This window comes from Lepus europaeus, chromosome 14, assembly GCF_033115175.1.
Source record: "Lepus europaeus isolate LE1 chromosome 14, mLepTim1.pri, whole genome shotgun sequence".
Taxonomy (NCBI): Eukaryota; Metazoa; Chordata; class Mammalia; order Lagomorpha; family Leporidae; genus Lepus; species Lepus europaeus.
Window position 1 is genome coordinate 25445322 of NC_084840.1, and position 17098 is coordinate 25462419.

General features: G+C 48.8%; 1 protein-coding gene across 2 annotated transcripts in view; it reads right to left on the reverse strand.

The window, feature by feature from the left end:
- The window catches only part of KCNH1 (potassium voltage-gated channel subfamily H member 1), a 377968-nt gene that overhangs the window by 293733 nt on the left and 67137 nt on the right, over positions 1 to 17098 (reverse strand). Inside the window, exon 6 of one of the 2 annotated variants that reach the window (XM_062211318.1) lies at positions 7156 to 7548. In XM_062211318.1, coding sequence (XP_062067302.1) covers positions 7156 to 7548 — 393 coding nt within the window. Of the gene's footprint in view, positions 1 to 7074; positions 7549 to 17098 lie in introns of both variants that reach the window. The other variant, XM_062211317.1, reaches the window with a different exon arrangement.

Consider the following 17098-nt stretch of genomic DNA (forward strand, 5'->3'; position numbering starts at 1 on the left):
CAGGAGTACATGGAAGGTCCAGGGAGAGCATTTTTAATGTTTATTGATCGAATTAAAAAGTGGGGGTTGGGGGGAGACAGAGATCTTCCATCAACTGGTTCATCCCCTAAATGGCTGCAACATGCAGGTATGGGCCAGGCCAAAGCCAGGAGCCTGGAACTCCATCCGGGTCTACTACATGGGTGGCAAGGGCCCAATACTTGGGTCATCTTCCACTGCCTTCCGGGATATGCATTAGCAGGCGACAGGATCAGAAGTAGCAGGCTGGCGCCGTGGCTTAACAGGCTAATCCTCCGCCTTGCGGCACCAGCACACCGGGTTCTAGTCCCGGTTGGGGCACCGGATTCTGTCCCAGTTGCCCCTCTTCCAGGCCAGCTCTCTGCTATGGCCCAGGAAGGCAGTGGAGGATGGCCCAAGTGCTTGGGCCCTGCACCCGCATGGGAGACCAGGAGAAGCACCTGGCTCCTGGCTTTGGATCAGCACGATGCGCCAGCCGCAGCGGCCATTGGAGGGTGAACCAACAGCAAAAAGGAAGACCTTTCTCTCTGTCTCTCTCTCTCACTATCCACTCTGCCTCTCAAAAAAAAAAAAGAGAGAGAGAGAAGTAGCAGAGACTCGAACTGGTGCTCAGATATGGGGTGCCAGTGTTGCTGGCAGCAGTTTAGTCCCCGATGCCACAATGACGGCCCCATTTTTTAAAACATTTAATCTTTTTTTAAAGTTTTATTTATTTACTTGAAAGTCAGAATTACACAGAGAGAGAAGGAGAGGCAGAGAAAGAGAGGTCTTCCATCCACTGGTTCACTCCCCAATTGGCCCACAACAGCCAGAGCTGCACTGATCCGAAGCCAGGAGCCAGGAGCTCCCTCTGGGATTCCCACATGGGTGCAGGGGTCCAAGGACTTGGGCCATCTGCTACTACTTTCCCAGACGTAGCAGAGAGCTGGGTCAGAAGTGGAGCAGCCAGGACTCGAACCGGCGCCCATATGGGATGTTGGCACTGCAGGCGGAGGCTTTACCCGCTATGCCACAGCACCAGCCCCTAAAATGTTTAATTGACATGTAGTAATTGTACATGTTTATGCAGTAGTGTGATAATTCAATCCAGGTTTCCAATGTGTAATGATCGAATCAGGGTAATTAGTATTTCCATCTCCCTTAACATGCATCATTTTTTTATGTTGGGGACCTTCAAACTCCTCCCTTCTGATTCTTTATAAAATATGGAACAAATCCCTGGAAGCAACATTCACCCCCTGTGCTGTGGAACACGAGAACTCACTCCTGTCTGCCTGGAACTGGGCACCCATTATCCAGCCTCCCTCTAGCCTTCTCGCCCTCTCGCCTTCCTGGGGGCAGCACCTCTAACAGTCCAAAGTTGATCCCGGCAGCTTCCAGCAAACACAGTTACCATGAGTGGAGGCAAGAGGAGGTCCAGGGCCTGCAATGCACTGCTTGGGTCCCTCAGCCTCCAGGTTCTCCGAGGAGGCAGCAGGACCTGCCAGACAAAGCACAAGCCTAGGAGTCTGAGCCCAGCGTCCAGCCTCACCACCTCAGAATAGCTGCCATCACACAAAAAAACAACCAGCCCCTTTCTCCTCATCCGCCAAATAATGGAAGCACCTGTTCTGGAGCCACAGGTTAGAGAGAGGATGGACCAAGGCACAGGTGAGCAAACCAAGTCCCAGAAGATGGAGTGATCTGCATAAGATGGGACAGCTGGGTGGCTGAGCCACACCTGCGTGACAAATCGCCTTCCAGTTCAGTGCCACACAGAGCCAGCACACAGGTGATCTCGGGGGAAGTTCAAAGCAGGAGGCCAAGGGGCCCTGTTGCCGGGGCCTTGGCCCCTCCTTCTCTAAGGTGAGCATGGCCCTGGTGAGTGGGGTCTCAGTGCATGTCAGCCACATCCCTAACACTGGCTGCCGCACTGCTGTCTGAAGTTACAGAGCCAGGGAGAGGACACTCTTGGCCAACTCCAGGCTCCAGGATGCCAGCATTTTGACCCTGGTGATATCACAATTGGCTCCATTCTCCACTTTGCACCTCTCCTCTTTTGCAGAAATAAGCTCTCCTTAGAAGAGTGAATCTGTTTTGTCAATAGTTCCATTTTGAATCCAGGAAGCACAGAGGCCAACAATCCATGCAGTGCTTGAAAGAGACACATTGGTTTTTGCTTCGACGTACCCATTGCAAGCTTCAGTTCACACAGTTTCCAGACTGTTCTCCAACCAATTTAACTAATGTGCAAACATATTCCCAAACAGATTATTACCACCAGACTGGAGAATGACGCAAATGCAGGCCATCTACATAAATGAAACAAGTTGAGCCAAAGGGCTGGCTTGTGTGGCTGAAAGCTCTGAATGGGCGACATATACAGGGGCTGGAGTTACAACCAGGCTTCAGCGACTTCATCGAGCTGTCTCCTGTCCTAGGCCTTGGCTGGGGTCAACATTCTCACTTCAGGAGCCCCTGGGAGGGCCCATGTGCCAGTCCACACACACACAGATGGCAAAGCCACTGCCCTCTCCCCTCTTCTTTGGTGGCCTCCACAGGCACGCAAGTCCATTGGCATAATTAGGAGGACACCAGGGACAATTCAGTTCCATGTATTATTTTTTTACAAGAAATGAGTTAATAATTTCTAATTTCTTCCCCACACTCTCCCAGGGGAAGAAGCTGGGACAGAGGGAGCTGCAGCCTTAGGTTGGAGACTCCATGGCAGGTCGTGGGTAGGAAGAGAGCAATTGGTGAACACGAACCTGCGGAGCCATCAGCCAGCATTCTCCTGCCAAAGGGATTTCCCCCCACCCAGGGAGATCCAAGATCGGCAGGTGGGCTGCCTTGTGGCCTCCACAGCACCCTCCAACCACCAGCAGCCCTTCATCCCCACTAATTGAATCAAGCTTCTGAAATCGCCCTTTGCCAAGACAGGTGCTTTGGAGAAAACGCCTCTGTCCACCCCAATCCCCAGGGCCCACCTTCCCATTTTCAACCAAGCCAAGAGGCAAGCCACTGCTATCAGAAGCTTCCCGGTCAGTGTTAACTGTACCCTTCAAGAAGTTGTTTGCTCCTACGTATTTCATCAAATCTGCCACCATTAAGAACCAAGGCAAGTCCACAGGCATGGGTCCTTGCTGTGATCCTATCGTTTGTTCTGTGATGGGGTCATCTCCCCTCCGCCTTTGAGCCTGCCTCCTTCCATGGGAGTTAAGAAGGTTGAACTAGAAGGCTTCCAGAGGTCTACCTATCCCCTGCTAGGTGCCCACCCACGCCCACTGTGGGCAGTTGTTGAGGGGTGGGGGTTTGGCTACAGTCACCTTCCGGAGGCGAAGATAATGCAGATGACAATTAGAACTCACCAGGCTTTAGCCATGGGAGCTGGGGTGTGTGTGTGGGGGGGGGGGGGGGGACTCATATAGTCCATTGCCCAAATGCCATGCCCCCAGGCAGCTGTCATGCGACAGTAGTGGACAGTGTCATGGGACAGCGGTGCTGCAGGAAGGCTAAGTGACAAGGTTCCCTGCTGTCCTAACAGGTGTCCCAGAGGACTAGAGGCCAAATCTTCAGTTTCCTCACACTGATCTCCCCCCACAGCACCACAGCTGTGATGAACGGGTGTTATTTCCGGTGTCAGCCAAAGCTTGGCAAGAAATCAAGTCTTGGGGCAGACATTTGGCACAATGGGTCAGCCACGTGGGATGCCAGCATTCCACACTGGAATCCCTGGCTGGAGTCCTGGCTCCTTCACTTCTGATCCAGCTTCCTGCTAATGTGGGCCCTGAGAGGCAGCAGATGACGGCCCAAGTAATTACATCTCCTGTCTCCCATGTGGGAGACCTGATTGAAACTAGCCTCCTGCCTGTGGCCTGGCCCAGCTCTGCCTATTGCAGGCATCTGGGAAGGGAACCAGTGAATGGAAGATCTCTGGCTCTCTCTGTGTCTCTCTGCCTTTCAAAAAAAATGGAAATAAAATTTAAAATCAAGTCTTTTTTTTTTTTTTTTTTTTGACAGGCAGAGTGGACAGTGAGAGAGAGAGAGAGACAGAGAGAAAAAGGTCTTCCTTTTTGCCATTGGTTCACCCTCCAATGGCCGCCACAGCCAGCACCCTGCGGCCAGCGCACCACGCAGATCCGAAGCCAGGAGCCAGGTGCTTCTCCTGGTCTCCCATGGGGTGCAGGGCCCAAGCACTTGGGCCATCCTCCACTGCACTCCCGGGCCACAGCAGAGAGCTGGCCTGGAAGAGGGGCAACTGGGACAGAATCCAGTGCCCCAACTGGGACTAGAACCCAGTGTGCTGGTGCCGCAAGGCGGAGGATTAGCCTGTTGAGCCACGGCGCTGGCCAAAATCAAGTCTTTACAGAAGCAAATCAGAGTGATAACCTCTTAATATTGCTATTATTATTTTGGAATAAGAGGTGATGGTAAGAGCTTTGATATTAAACCCCCATACCAATGAAGATAACTGATATTTTTCCTGGTACAGTCTACTTCATGTCCAGAAAGCAGAAAGCTCCATCACGGGAACTCACAATCAATAACAAAGGAGTTCCAACCCAGCACATACTGTCCCTGGGAAGCTCTGTGCTCTGTGAACCTGCCAGGTAACCTAGGCACACGCCTGTGCACTTACAGTCCTGCCAATTATTAACAAGAACCACTGAAGCAGAAAGATTGTTCCACTTACCTTTAAAAATCCAGTGCTATTGTTATCAATAGCCAGTGGTTTATTTTAAAAATGCAATGGGGTTTTTTTTTTACATTACTATTTTTAATTTATTTATCTTATTTGAGAGACAGAGAGAGAAAAAAAGTGGGAGAGAAATCTCCCATTTGCTGGTTCACTCCACAAATGCCTGCAATAGCCTTGTCTGGCTCAGGCTGAAGTCAGGGGCCAGGAACTCAATCTAGGTCTCCCACGTGGCTGACAGGGACCCAACTACTTGAGCCATCACCTGCTGCCTCCCGAGATATGCATTAGCAGAAGCTAGAATTGGGAGCAGAATCTGACGCCAAGCCAGGCACCCCAGCAGGCATCTTAACCGCTAAGCCAAATGCCCACTCATCAGCGGTTTTCCATTTTGTATTTGAAAATGTCTATTTATTCATTTTGTACTTATTTGAGAGGCAGAGTGGCAGAAAGAGAGACAGAAACAGAGAGAGCTTCCAACAACAGGTTCACTCTCCCAATGCCCACAAAAGCCCAGGCTGACCCAGGCCACAGCCAGGAGTCAGGAACTCCATCTGTGTCAGCCGTGTGGGTGGCGGGGAGTTCAGCCTGGAGCTGTCATCTGCTGCCTCCCAGGCGCATCAGCAGTCAGCTGGGTCAGAGTGGAGGCGGAGGTGGGACTCAATGCAAACCATGATGAGATGGGACGTGGGCATCCCAGCAGGAGGCTTCATCTGCTCTACCAATACTCGCCCCTGCCTCAGTGGTGTTTTTAAAAAAATTACATTTCATTTCCCCTATGTGTATATGAAACTCTTTTAATTGAGATAATTGATTTGAAATACCTAAGCCAAAACTGTGATATTTGCCTCACCAACTAACATAAAATTTTCCAGAAATATGCTCATAGAGAAAAATACCATTCCCAACCATTCCCAACATGCACTAACATTCACACTTCAGAATCCCAACTTTCACTTTAGGGATTATTCTGCTCTTGTCAATGATCAGTCTTCATTCATTTAATCCCCGCTACAAAATCCACACAAGCCACCAAAGAATTAGTCCTTGGGGTGTTGAAGTCTACACACACACACACAGGGCTTGCTCTGCATCCAGACCATCTGAGGAGCCAAGCTCTCTCCTTCCAGCTCTGCACTGAGCAGTATTTTCCAGGAAGGGCCACTCTTCACCATATAAAGTGGGAGGAGGCTTTTCCTTTGTCCCAGAGGAAGGAGTTGGTGTCCTTCCCCACCACTGGCACTGATCAGAAGGCACCAGGACTAAGACAGTCAGCGTCAGATCTTCACACCCCGGCGGCGAACACACTGTTCCTTCCAATCGACTCAAGGCCGAGCCCACAAGCCCTTAGCCCTGACGCTGTGTCCTGCCTCAGTTCAGCCTCTGGGTGGTTTCCAAGATCACCCAACCACCTTAACCCAGCCAGGGACCCTGAGGCCCTCGGTAAACTGAGGCAGAGAGGGCCACTGCTGAACAAGATGGAAGAGTTTCCAAATGAGCTGCTCTTTCTCCTAATTCATCTGGAGTGTCAGCTAGGAGCAGGAAAAAGAACCATTCCCATAGACCACAAGCCAGATAAGAATCTGGCACTTCTGTGCAATGGCTTGACAGCCTTGCTTTTTCAAAGGAGAAATACACTTTAACCAGGCCTACTGGTCCCTTCCTGCTGCAGAGTGTCCCAGGCACCCATTCACACAAAGACAGTTGGAGCATGTCCTAATTCCAACACATTCACAAAGTGTTTATCTTCTTTTAATTCCTTCCGTTGCCTGCAGGATTAACAATCCACAGCAATGTAATCCAAAACCAACACTCCCGCTCTGAACCACAGGCTGCAGCCTGCCTACCTCAGCAAATGGTCACCTTCCAAACTCACATTAGCAATGAAATAACTCATGCCAACATTTACAAAAATAAATACATAAGGCACACTTGGAGGAAAACAGCATCCACGTTACCAGGAGTTAATTGCTTATGAAACAGGCAAAGGTCAACAGCAGATTTAAAAATAAGAAAAGTCCCCATAATTAGAATAATCAATAGGTAGACATTCAGCAATTGAAAACCAGGTGGAAGATGTACCAGTGCAATGGCCATGCATGCCTGCTTCTGCAGCCCCACCTCCCCCAGCCGGTGGCTTGCTCTCCCCCGTGGAGTAAGAGCAAGCCTCTGGCCTCTTCCACTCCCATTCACAGACATGCACAGCCTCGGGGGCTCCAGCAGACACGAACAACAGGCAAGAGTTTCCATCACGCATGCTCCCTCTGTTCTGGACATCAGTCATGCTAGTTCCCGCCCACCGAGTCACTCTTAAATTGCCCACCCACATTTAGTTCAGCTTGAAAGACATGACAACAAGGTCTGAGATTTGAGGGCTGTACCTGACTCTCTCTCCCCTCCAGGGGTGGTGGAATCTGATCAGCAAAACCAATCTTCCCTGGGTCACCTATAAAGGCACTAACCTCGTCCACGTTCTCAAAAGCGTTGATGACATCGTATGGCAAACAGGACAGAAGGTCAATCACAAACCACGTCTTCAGGTAGTTCATACGGATGAGTTTGGGGTCGGAAATGACCTCCCCCGCTGGCCCAACAAAAGTGGTGTGAAAATTCAGCACAATGTCCACCAGAAAGATGACATCCACAATGCTGTCCACAACCAACCATGCCACATTGTTCTGCCTGGTTTTAAAGGAGACATTGTAAGGGACCAAGATGGCTGTGTAGAAGGTCAAGATCAAGATGATCCAATCCCACGTGGTCTTAAAAACACAGTAGTGCAAGATGATGTGAGGGGGAGTCTTTGGCGCCTCTTGCTTGTATTGGGGAAGGATGTCTGAGCCCAGCTGCAGGACCTGTTCAGAAAAACATGGCCAAGAGATAACAAAGTTAGAATTGAATTGCAAACATCTACCGAGTCAACATTTGAAACTGACAAACACCTGTGATACCCCAGTTGACCATTAGGCACGATCGCAAGTACTAGAGGCATATGGAAGAATGGAAGTGAACGTTATAATAGAAATAATCATACTGATTAGGCCGGCGCCGTGGCTTAACAGGCTAATCCTCCGCCTTGCGGCGCCGGCACACCGGGTTCTAGTCCCGGTTGAGGCGCCGGATTCTATCCCGGTTGCCCCTCTTCCAGGCCAGCTCTCTGCTATGGCCCAGGAAGGCAGTGGAGGATGGCCCAAGTGCTTGGGCCCTGCACCCGCATGGGAGACCAGGAGAAGCACCTGGCTCCTGGCTTCAGATCAGCGCGATGCGCCGGCCGCAGCGGCCATTGGAGGGTGAACCAACAGCAAAAAGGAAGACCTTCCTCTCTGTCTCTCTCTCTCACTATCCACTCTGCCTGTCAAAAAAAGAGAAAAAAACAACAACAACAACAAAAAAAAAAAAAAACAAAACAGAAATAATCATACTGAAACAATGATAAATTCTTAGTTGGCTTCCTGTGGACCAAGCAGTGGGCCAAATATGCCACAGAACTGAATTTATTCTCTTGCTTGATTCTAAATACAACCTTGTATTTTTAGCCAATTATTAATTTATACACCAGGCGAGAAACTGAGCTCAGGAGACTTAGGAAACTTTATTCAACAAGTGTGGATTGCTCCGTGCCAGAACAATTCTAGGGACTGCATACGCAGCAATGAAGGAAACAGCACAGCACCTGCTCTCTTGGAGCGCAGTCTAATAGGCAAAAAAAAAAAAAAAATCATTTCAAATTGAAATAACAGGGGCGAGCCTTTGGTACAACAGTTAAGACACCACTTAGACACCTGCACCCCAAATCAGGGTGCCTGGGTTCAAGTCTTGGCTCTGCTCCCAACTCCAGTTTTCTGCTCATGTGCCCACTGGGAGGCGGCAGGTGATGGCTCAAGTACTGAGTCCCTGTTACCTGTGTGAGACAGCTGGAATGAGTTCCAGACTCCTGGCTGTTGTGGGCATTTGGGAAGTGAACCAGCAAAGATACACCTCTGTGTCTGCTTCTCTCTCTCTCAAACAGGAAAGAGGTAAATAGAGGCTGGGGTTGGGAGGAACACAGTGATCTGACAGACTGTTAGTTGAGGAGTAGGGGGAGGAAGAATGTTTGCATGGAAACCTGAATCACAAAATAGTACCAACCATTCAGACTGTATGGACACAGCATCGCTGGTGTGATGAGCCTGGGAGATAGCAAGCTTGTTAGTTCCAGGAAAAGGAAGTAGTATAATGTGGCTGAAGCACACCGGGTGAGGGGCAGGGATGCCAGAGGGGCCCAGACCACACATGACCTAGCAGGCTGGTGTGGGATTTTATGTCCAGTATGACTGGGTGTAAACTGAAGAGTTTTACAGGAGGGCATTGGTACGGTTTGGATATTTGTCCCCTCAGACTCAGGAGTTTAGACTCCAGCCTCTTATGTTAATGGGAAATAAGAGGGTAGACACTTAATCCAAGTGTGGTGTTTAGAGGTAGGGCTTTGGGAAATGACTACATTGGATTAACTCATTAGGAAAGAGCCTCCATGATTGTTGATATGCACAGGATTATTCTAAACTTTACGTGGAAAGGCAAAGGAACTCGAATAGCTAAAGTAGTTTTGAGTAAGTGGTTGAAACTCAACAAAATGCAGACATTAAACATACGTGGGTTTTTAGGTTTCTCTGCATATCAGTTATAGCTCAATAAAGCTATAAAGTGATGAACAAAAGAAAAAAGTGGGAGGAATCCATCTAGCAGATTTTAAGACAATGTATAACCACAGTTATTAAGATTGCATGGTATTGGCAGAATAGATACACAGATTGGCCGGTGCCGTGGCTCAATAGGCTAATCCTCCACCTTGCGGTGCCAGCACACCGGGTTCTAGTCCCGGTTGGGGCACCGATCCTGTCCCGGTTGCCCCTCTTCCAGGCCAGCTCTCTGCTGTGGCCTGGGAGTGCAGTGGAGGATGGCCCAAGTGCTTGGGCCCTGCACCCCATGGGAGACCAGGAGAAGCACCTGGCTCCTGCCATCGGCCAGCTGCGGCAGCCACTGGAGGGTGAACCAACGGCAAAAAGGAAGACCTTTCTCTCTATCTCTCTCTCTCACTGTCCACTCTGCCTGTCAAAAATAAAAAACATAAAAAAAAAAGAATAGATACACAGATTAACAGAACATAGAGAATCCAGAACTAGGCCCATACAAATTTGCCCAGTTGACTTTTAACCGTGGTATAAAAGCAGTATGTGGAAGAAAGATAGCTTTTGAAGCAGACGGTACTACAGTAGTAAGTATCTATAAGCCAAAAAATGAACTTTAACCTAAGTCTCCCATCTTCTATAAAAATTGACTCCAAATGGATTGAGAATTTAAATTTAGAACTAGAAAACTTTTAGAAAAAAATGAAGGAGAAAATCTTCAGGATCTAGGACCAGCCAAAATATTCTTAGATTTGACACCAAAAGTACAATTTCACATAAATAAAAACTGGCAAACTGGGTGTTATCAAAATTTAAAATTTTGCTCTGCAAAAGGCCCTGTTCAGATGATGAAAACACAATCCATGACTGGGAGGAAATATATGCAAACACATGTCCAACACAGAAGCACTACTTAGCATATATGATCTATATTATAAAGCCTCAAAACTCAACAATAAAACATCCATACACAGAAAATAAGTAAAATCATAAAGAAATATTTCACCCAAAAGCATATACAGAGGGCAAATAAATACTTGAAAAAAAATGTTCAACATCATTATAAAAATGTAAATCAACCAGGAGATATTAGTACATACCTATCAGAATAGTTAAAATGAAAAACTAGAGGCCATGCCAAATGCTGGTGATGATGCAGATAAACTAAATCACTCACATATTGCTAGTAGGAGTGTAAAACTGTAGGGCCCCTCAGGAGTGTTTGGAGATTTATTAACACTAAATATGCAACTACCATCTGACCCAACAATTATACACCTAAACATTTATCCAAGCAAAATGAAAACTTATGTTCCCACAATAACCTGTCCATGAAATTTATAGCAGCTTTATTCATATAATAGCCAAAAACTGGAAACCACCCAAGTATCCTTCAACAGATGAATGGTTAAACAAACCGGTCCATCTAAACCAGAGGACACTACTCAGCAATAAAAAGATACAGACAATTGAGAATATACAACAATCTTGATTAATCTTGCGAGTCGATAAAACAATCCCCAAAGATTACATATTTATGATTCCATTTATGCAACATTATTTAAATGACAAAATCATAGGAAGAGAATAAATTAGTGGTTGCCAGGAATGGGTGAGGGCCAGAAGGGAGCAGGTGTGGCCATAAGAAGACAATGTGAGACATGCTCGTGGAGATGGACGTGTTCTCCACCTGGACTGTACCAGCGTCGATATCCTGCTTGTGAGGCAGGTGGTAGGCACATCCCAGATCTAAGTACCTGGGGCTCAATTGCTCCTGATTCCATCTTTCTGCTAATGTGCACCCTAGGAAAGCAGGAGGTAATAGCTCCCTGCCACCTGCATGGGGAGACCCAACCCAGTTTGCATTCTGAGCTCCTGGTTTCAGTCTTGCTCTGTGTGTGTGTGAGTGTGTGTGTGTGTGCACCTGCCTTTCAGATAAATGATTAAATAAAAATTTTTTAAAATGTATCCTGATTGTGATATTGTGCTACAATGTAGCTTAAAGTGTTACCCTCAGGGGAAACTGAATGAAGGAAGCATGGGATCTCTGTGCTGCTTCCCACAACTCCATGTGGATCTATAGTTATCTCAAATAAGAAGTTTCATCTGTAAAAATCAAGTGAATGCAGACGAATTATGAGTATCATGAAGACAGGGTCCTATGCTTTCAGCAGGGAGAAGGGCAAGTGGGTTATCAGGGAGTTGGTTGAATATTTGCAGGACATGGCCTCGGTGGCTAGCCTAGAACTCAGAAGAACCCATAGTAAGCAGCCACCTGCAGATTACAAACCAAATTCCCCTGGAGCTCCGTGGTTCTTTGATGAACCCTCTGGGAGAGATGCGCCTTCGGAGAAAACTGGCTGCTCTCACGGTGGCCCTTTGATATAGTCCGTAACTACTCCTAAGTGGATGTCCCGTTCTGGTTCTCTCCAGGACACCCCGAGGCCCTGCTGAGGGAGGCCTGCATCAGTAGCTTCCCTCCAGGTCAACCCCCGACTCTGCCCCGGCCGCTGTTCCTCCAGCAGCCATTCGAGGAGGAGCTGACAAGGGCCCTAGACTAGAAAGGAGAGTGGCCAGGGGTCCGAGCTCAACTTCTCTCTTTCCATCTCTGAGATGTAACAGCCTTTTACATGTCAGCCATGGGGTACCAGCACCCAAGAAGTCAGGACATTTGATCAGGATAAATGAGGCACATTCTCTTTACGTGAAAGGCTACAGATGGTTCCCGGAACACCACACTTTTGTAGTCAGACTTAAGGTCCTATATATTTCACTCTGATGTGAGCTCCTTAAAAGTTATCACAACATGATGGAAAACAGGAGATGGAAATTCTTCCGAGCAAGTCCTTTATTACAGAAAATCAATAGCCATAGGAAAAATTTCCCGACCAAAACAGTATTTTGCATCCAGTGAACTCTGGCTTCCGTAGTCTTCTGAGAGCATGGTGACAAAGGACTAATTCTTCATATTGATCAGCAAGATGCCCACGAGACTGGCTGCCTTCCTCCCAGTGGTGTGGGCGGGGATGGACTGAGACTGGGAAGGCAATTTCACAACCAACACCCTCAGGAGAAAGAGCTTTCTCGGGTGGTTCCCTACTTGGCTATCTGGAAAGGAGTTAGAGGTCTTCCAAGGGCGGCCATCCCTGGGTACAGAGTCAAGACATACGGGATTACAGACGCCATCCAGGGGCACGTCCTGTGCCAGATGCTTCGTGTGCTTCCACAGCTCTGCAGAGAAGCTGAGCTCCCTGAGGGGCGGGCGTGGGGTGCTCCTGGACAATGAGCTCATCTCGTGGTCCTGGTAACCACAGCACAGGCCTCCCCTCCACCTCTTTTCTGTAGGAACAAGTGCTTCTAGTTTTTTCCTTTGCTGAGTCTTGTCCAATGGAAGCCTCTAGTAGCTTCTAGAATGTACTTCCTGGGAATGGGTTTGTGTCTGTCCCATTCCCCCAGACAGGCAGCTCCTGCCAGGCAGATGCTACTTCTCCCAGCTCTGCCCTACAGCATTCAGGGCCAGGCTCTGCCAACAGGAAGTGTTCCTTCCAGGCCATCATGGACATGACCCAGAATGTCCACCTTGAAGACTGATTGTTCAAGGAAAATAGATTAAGGTTTTCCTGTCAAGGAGTAAGGGAATCAGGCTGACGAATCTATCACATTTCTCTGGCACGTTCACTTCCAAAGCCCTTTATGGCATTTTTGTAATCACCCTGTGAGGGAGTTCTACAGATGGAACATGGAGGTGACGTGACTCACCCTGAGTCACGCAAGGGATGAGTAAGCAGAGAAGCTGGAAGTGGGAGCCAGCGTGCCAGCTCCAAGACGCCGCATCTTCTCACTCACCCATCTGCACAGCCCGAAATACCCTTCAGAACTCACGGACACATCTCATCACATCTCACAGGCCCTCAGGGGAGGGGAAGGCTGCCGGCTCCTTATCACACGCATTGGGAAAATAGACCCTGGGTCAATGATTTATTCACAGTCATACTGCAGATGACAAAACAGGACCCTAAGCCCAGGTCCAGTTTCCTAATTTAATGCTTTTCTTCTATTGTACATTGACATTTTTTTAAGATTTTATTTATTTACTTAGGAGGTAGAATTACAGATAGTGAGAGGGAGAGGCAGAGAGAGGTCTTCCATCTACTGGTTCACTCCCCAAATGGCTGCAATGGCCAGAGTTGTACCGATCCGAAGCCAGGAGCTAGGAGCTTCTTTCCCAGTCTCCTGCAAAGATGCAGGGGCCTAAGCACTTGGGCCATCTTCTGCTGCTTTCCCAGGCCATAGCAGAGAGCTGGATAGGAAGAGGAGCAGCCGGGACTAGAACCAGCACCCATGTGGACGCCAGCACAACAGGCAGTGGATTAACCAAGTGAGCCATGGCACCGGTCCCTGTACATTGACACTTAATGGGACTTAATGAACTGCTTTCCTGTAGGCCCATGACTGATGCTAACATGCCATCCTATCATCTTATGGAACCAGCTCCTGGCCAAAGACACCATTTCCCACCACAGACCTTCTCCGGGATGCCCCAGTTAAAATCCTGAACCAGCCACATTGGCCAGAGCCTGTCCCTCTTGAAAGTGCCTCCCCTGGCCCCCAAATCATGCCTATGTGGGTTCAGAAATGAGCAGAACTCACTACACTGCCCCTGACACTGCTGTGCCAGTGAATGTCATGGTACAGTCATTTTTGCAGAGGTGGATCAGAGGTCATAAAATCGTACTCAGTCCTTAGTCCTGTCCTCTTTGCTCACCTTCCTACCCACAATTCACTGAAAACACAGAACCAGAGAGAGGCTTCCATCGGTCACAAGTCTACAAATCGGCCTCCATCCTCAGCCGCAGAACTCGTCCTGGTTCAACAGGAAGAGCCTTCCTCTGTCAAAGGCCACTGTGCTCTAAGCCTCCTCCTCTTCCCACCGCCCCACCTCCTTCCCATCCCACCCATGAGTCCCTGTCTTTTCTCCCCATCAACTCCTCTGTGGACACAGGATTGTTTCCCCAGCTTCTTCAGATGTACGTCCACCCCTCCTTCTCACAACAGCCCCCTTGGCTGTTTCCCTTTACGGCCATCGATAGACTTTTTAAAAAGGAAGTCTAAACACATTGTCTCTACTCGAATCACCTTCAAGACACCCCAAGGTGAGCACGGTCTCCACTCTCCAATGAAATAGACACTGTTGAGATCAATGTTGCTGAACCCCATACTCTTCCACCCCGATCTGCCTCACTCTCTTCACCAGCATTTTGCAGATTCTTACACTTCTCCCATCCTTAAACACTCCGCTCTGGCTTGGCCTTCCTCATGCCAGGCTCTTCTTCTCTGGTATCCCAAGATGTGCAGCTCGGATCTCCCTTCAAGAACAACTTCAGAAGTCATCCATGGTGGGGCGGGGTGTCTGGTTTCCAACCCCAAGTAAACAACACGCAGGATCCACCCCCTACCTCCAGGTCATTTTTGCAGCCCTATCCAATGCACCACCCTCTCTGACAGCAGCATGGCAGAACCTTCCATGCTCGCTGACTTCAAACCCATACACCACAGAGCAACTTGAATTCCATCATGTTGCTTCCCTGATCAAAACCCTCCGGCTCTTTACATTGACCTTCAACCAAGATCTGCATTCCTGCTGTGACCTTCAAGCCCTCGCCAGTCTTTCCAAGTCACCTGAGCCCTGGCCTTCAACAGCCACACTCCACCACGTGCTGACCTTCTCTGCACAAACACCAACACATCCAATGGTGGCTCCCACTGCTCTTCCCTGCTCTCCACGTGGATGGGTCCTGCTCCATCTCCAGGTCCCAGCATATGTGTCATCTCCTCCCGGAGGCTGCCCTGATCCCCCCATCTGTAACAGAAGTTCCTGCACCAGCTTCCTCAATTACTCTCGGCTGATTGCCAGGTTTGCCCTTCTCGCTGCACTCGCCAGGAAGGTATAACACATGGACTTGTCTGTGCTCTTGGCAGCAGAGGCCTCGCTCACCAAATCAGTCTCCAAGAAGACAGAGTTCTCTTCTCACCACCAGGTGCTTAGCCCTCAGAACAGAGATTGTACACAGTAAGCATTTTTCAAAAAACATCACTTGAATAAATGAAGGATGAACTGAACAAATTAAGCCAAAGAAGAGATTAGAAAAGAAGATACAAATGATCATACAACTTTTGTGTATTTTAAAAATTTATTCAAGAGGCAAAGAGAGAATTTCCATCTGCTGGATTATTCCCCAAGTGCCCACAATGACCAGGAATCAGCCAGGCCAAAACTAGGAGCAGGGAACTTCATCCAGGTCTTCAACAAGGGTCGTAGGGCCCCAATTTCTTGATCCATAACCTGCTGCCCCCAGGGCATGCACGGGCAGGAAGAAGAAATTGGGAGCCTGAGCTAGCCCTGGAACCCAGGCACTTCGATACCTTCACTGTTCTTAACTGCTAGGCCAAATACCACCCCTAATCCCTTTTTTTCCCAAACTACTTTATTGAGGTATAAATATCCAGCAAAAAGCTGCAGCTATTTACTATATACAACTTGAAGAGTCTGGAGGTAAGCATATACTCATGAAACCATCAGTACAATTGACGCCTTAAACACATCAGTGACCTCCAAAGTGTCCTCCTGCCTTCTGTGTGTGACAAGCACGTTGAATGTAAGTTCTGCCTTCTTAGCACACTTTTGGATATGTGGCACAGCGCTGTGCACTATAGGCACGGTGCTCTAATAGACCTCTAGGACTGTCTTCCCTGGAACTGGAATTTAAAACCTCTGGGAAACCTCCCTGTGTCTATCCCCCTACTGCCTGGCAGCCAGCATTCTGCTCCCAGCTTCTGTGAGCTGGACTATTTTAGATCCCTCATACAACAGACTTCGTGTAGTATTTGCCCTCCTGTGTCTGACTTATTTCACTTAGCATTACGTTCTTCAGGTTCAGTCACATGGTCACAAATGGTAGGATTTGGCTTTTTTGCTTTTTTTTTTTTTGACAGGCAGAGTGGACAGTGAGAGAGAGAGAGACAGAGAGAAAGGTCTTCCTTTTGCCTTTGGTTCACCCTCCAATGGCCGCCGCGGTTGGCGCGCTGCGGCCGGCGCACCGCGCTGATCCGAAGCCAGGAGCCAGGTGCTTCTCCTGGTCTCCCATGCAGTGCAGGACCCAAGAACTTGGGCCATCCTCCACTGCACTCCCTGGCCACAGCAGAGAGCTGGCCTGGAAGAGGGGCAACCGGGACAGAATCCGGTGCCCCGACCGGGACTAGAACCCGGTGTGCCAGTGCCGCAAGGCAGAGGATTAGCCTAGTGAGCCGCGGCGCCGGCCTTGGCTCTTTTTTTTTAAGAGAAAGGTTTATTGTTGGGTGGGAGAAGCCCAACAGGCTAGGGGAAGAGGGATCAGGAGAGAGAAACCAAGGAAGTAGGTCCTATTATACCTCTGCTGGGGGTGGGGCAGGGAAGTAGGAGCAGCAAATCCCATTAGGTGGGGGTGGAGCTGACACCTATGGTTGGGCCATCTGGTCACTTGGCTTGTAGCAATGGCCCGGGGGTGGGGATGGGGGTCAGAGCCTAGGAGGGGGTCCAAGGCATGGATGGTGCCACAGATAAGTTGGCGTCATTTTACTAACATTCCTCCCTTTTGTTTTTTATAAAGCAAGTGTTGTACGGGATTACAACAGAGGATTTGGCTGTTCTTCTAAGACTGAATAATGTGCCATTGCACATTGCTCAAGTACACAGTAGAGT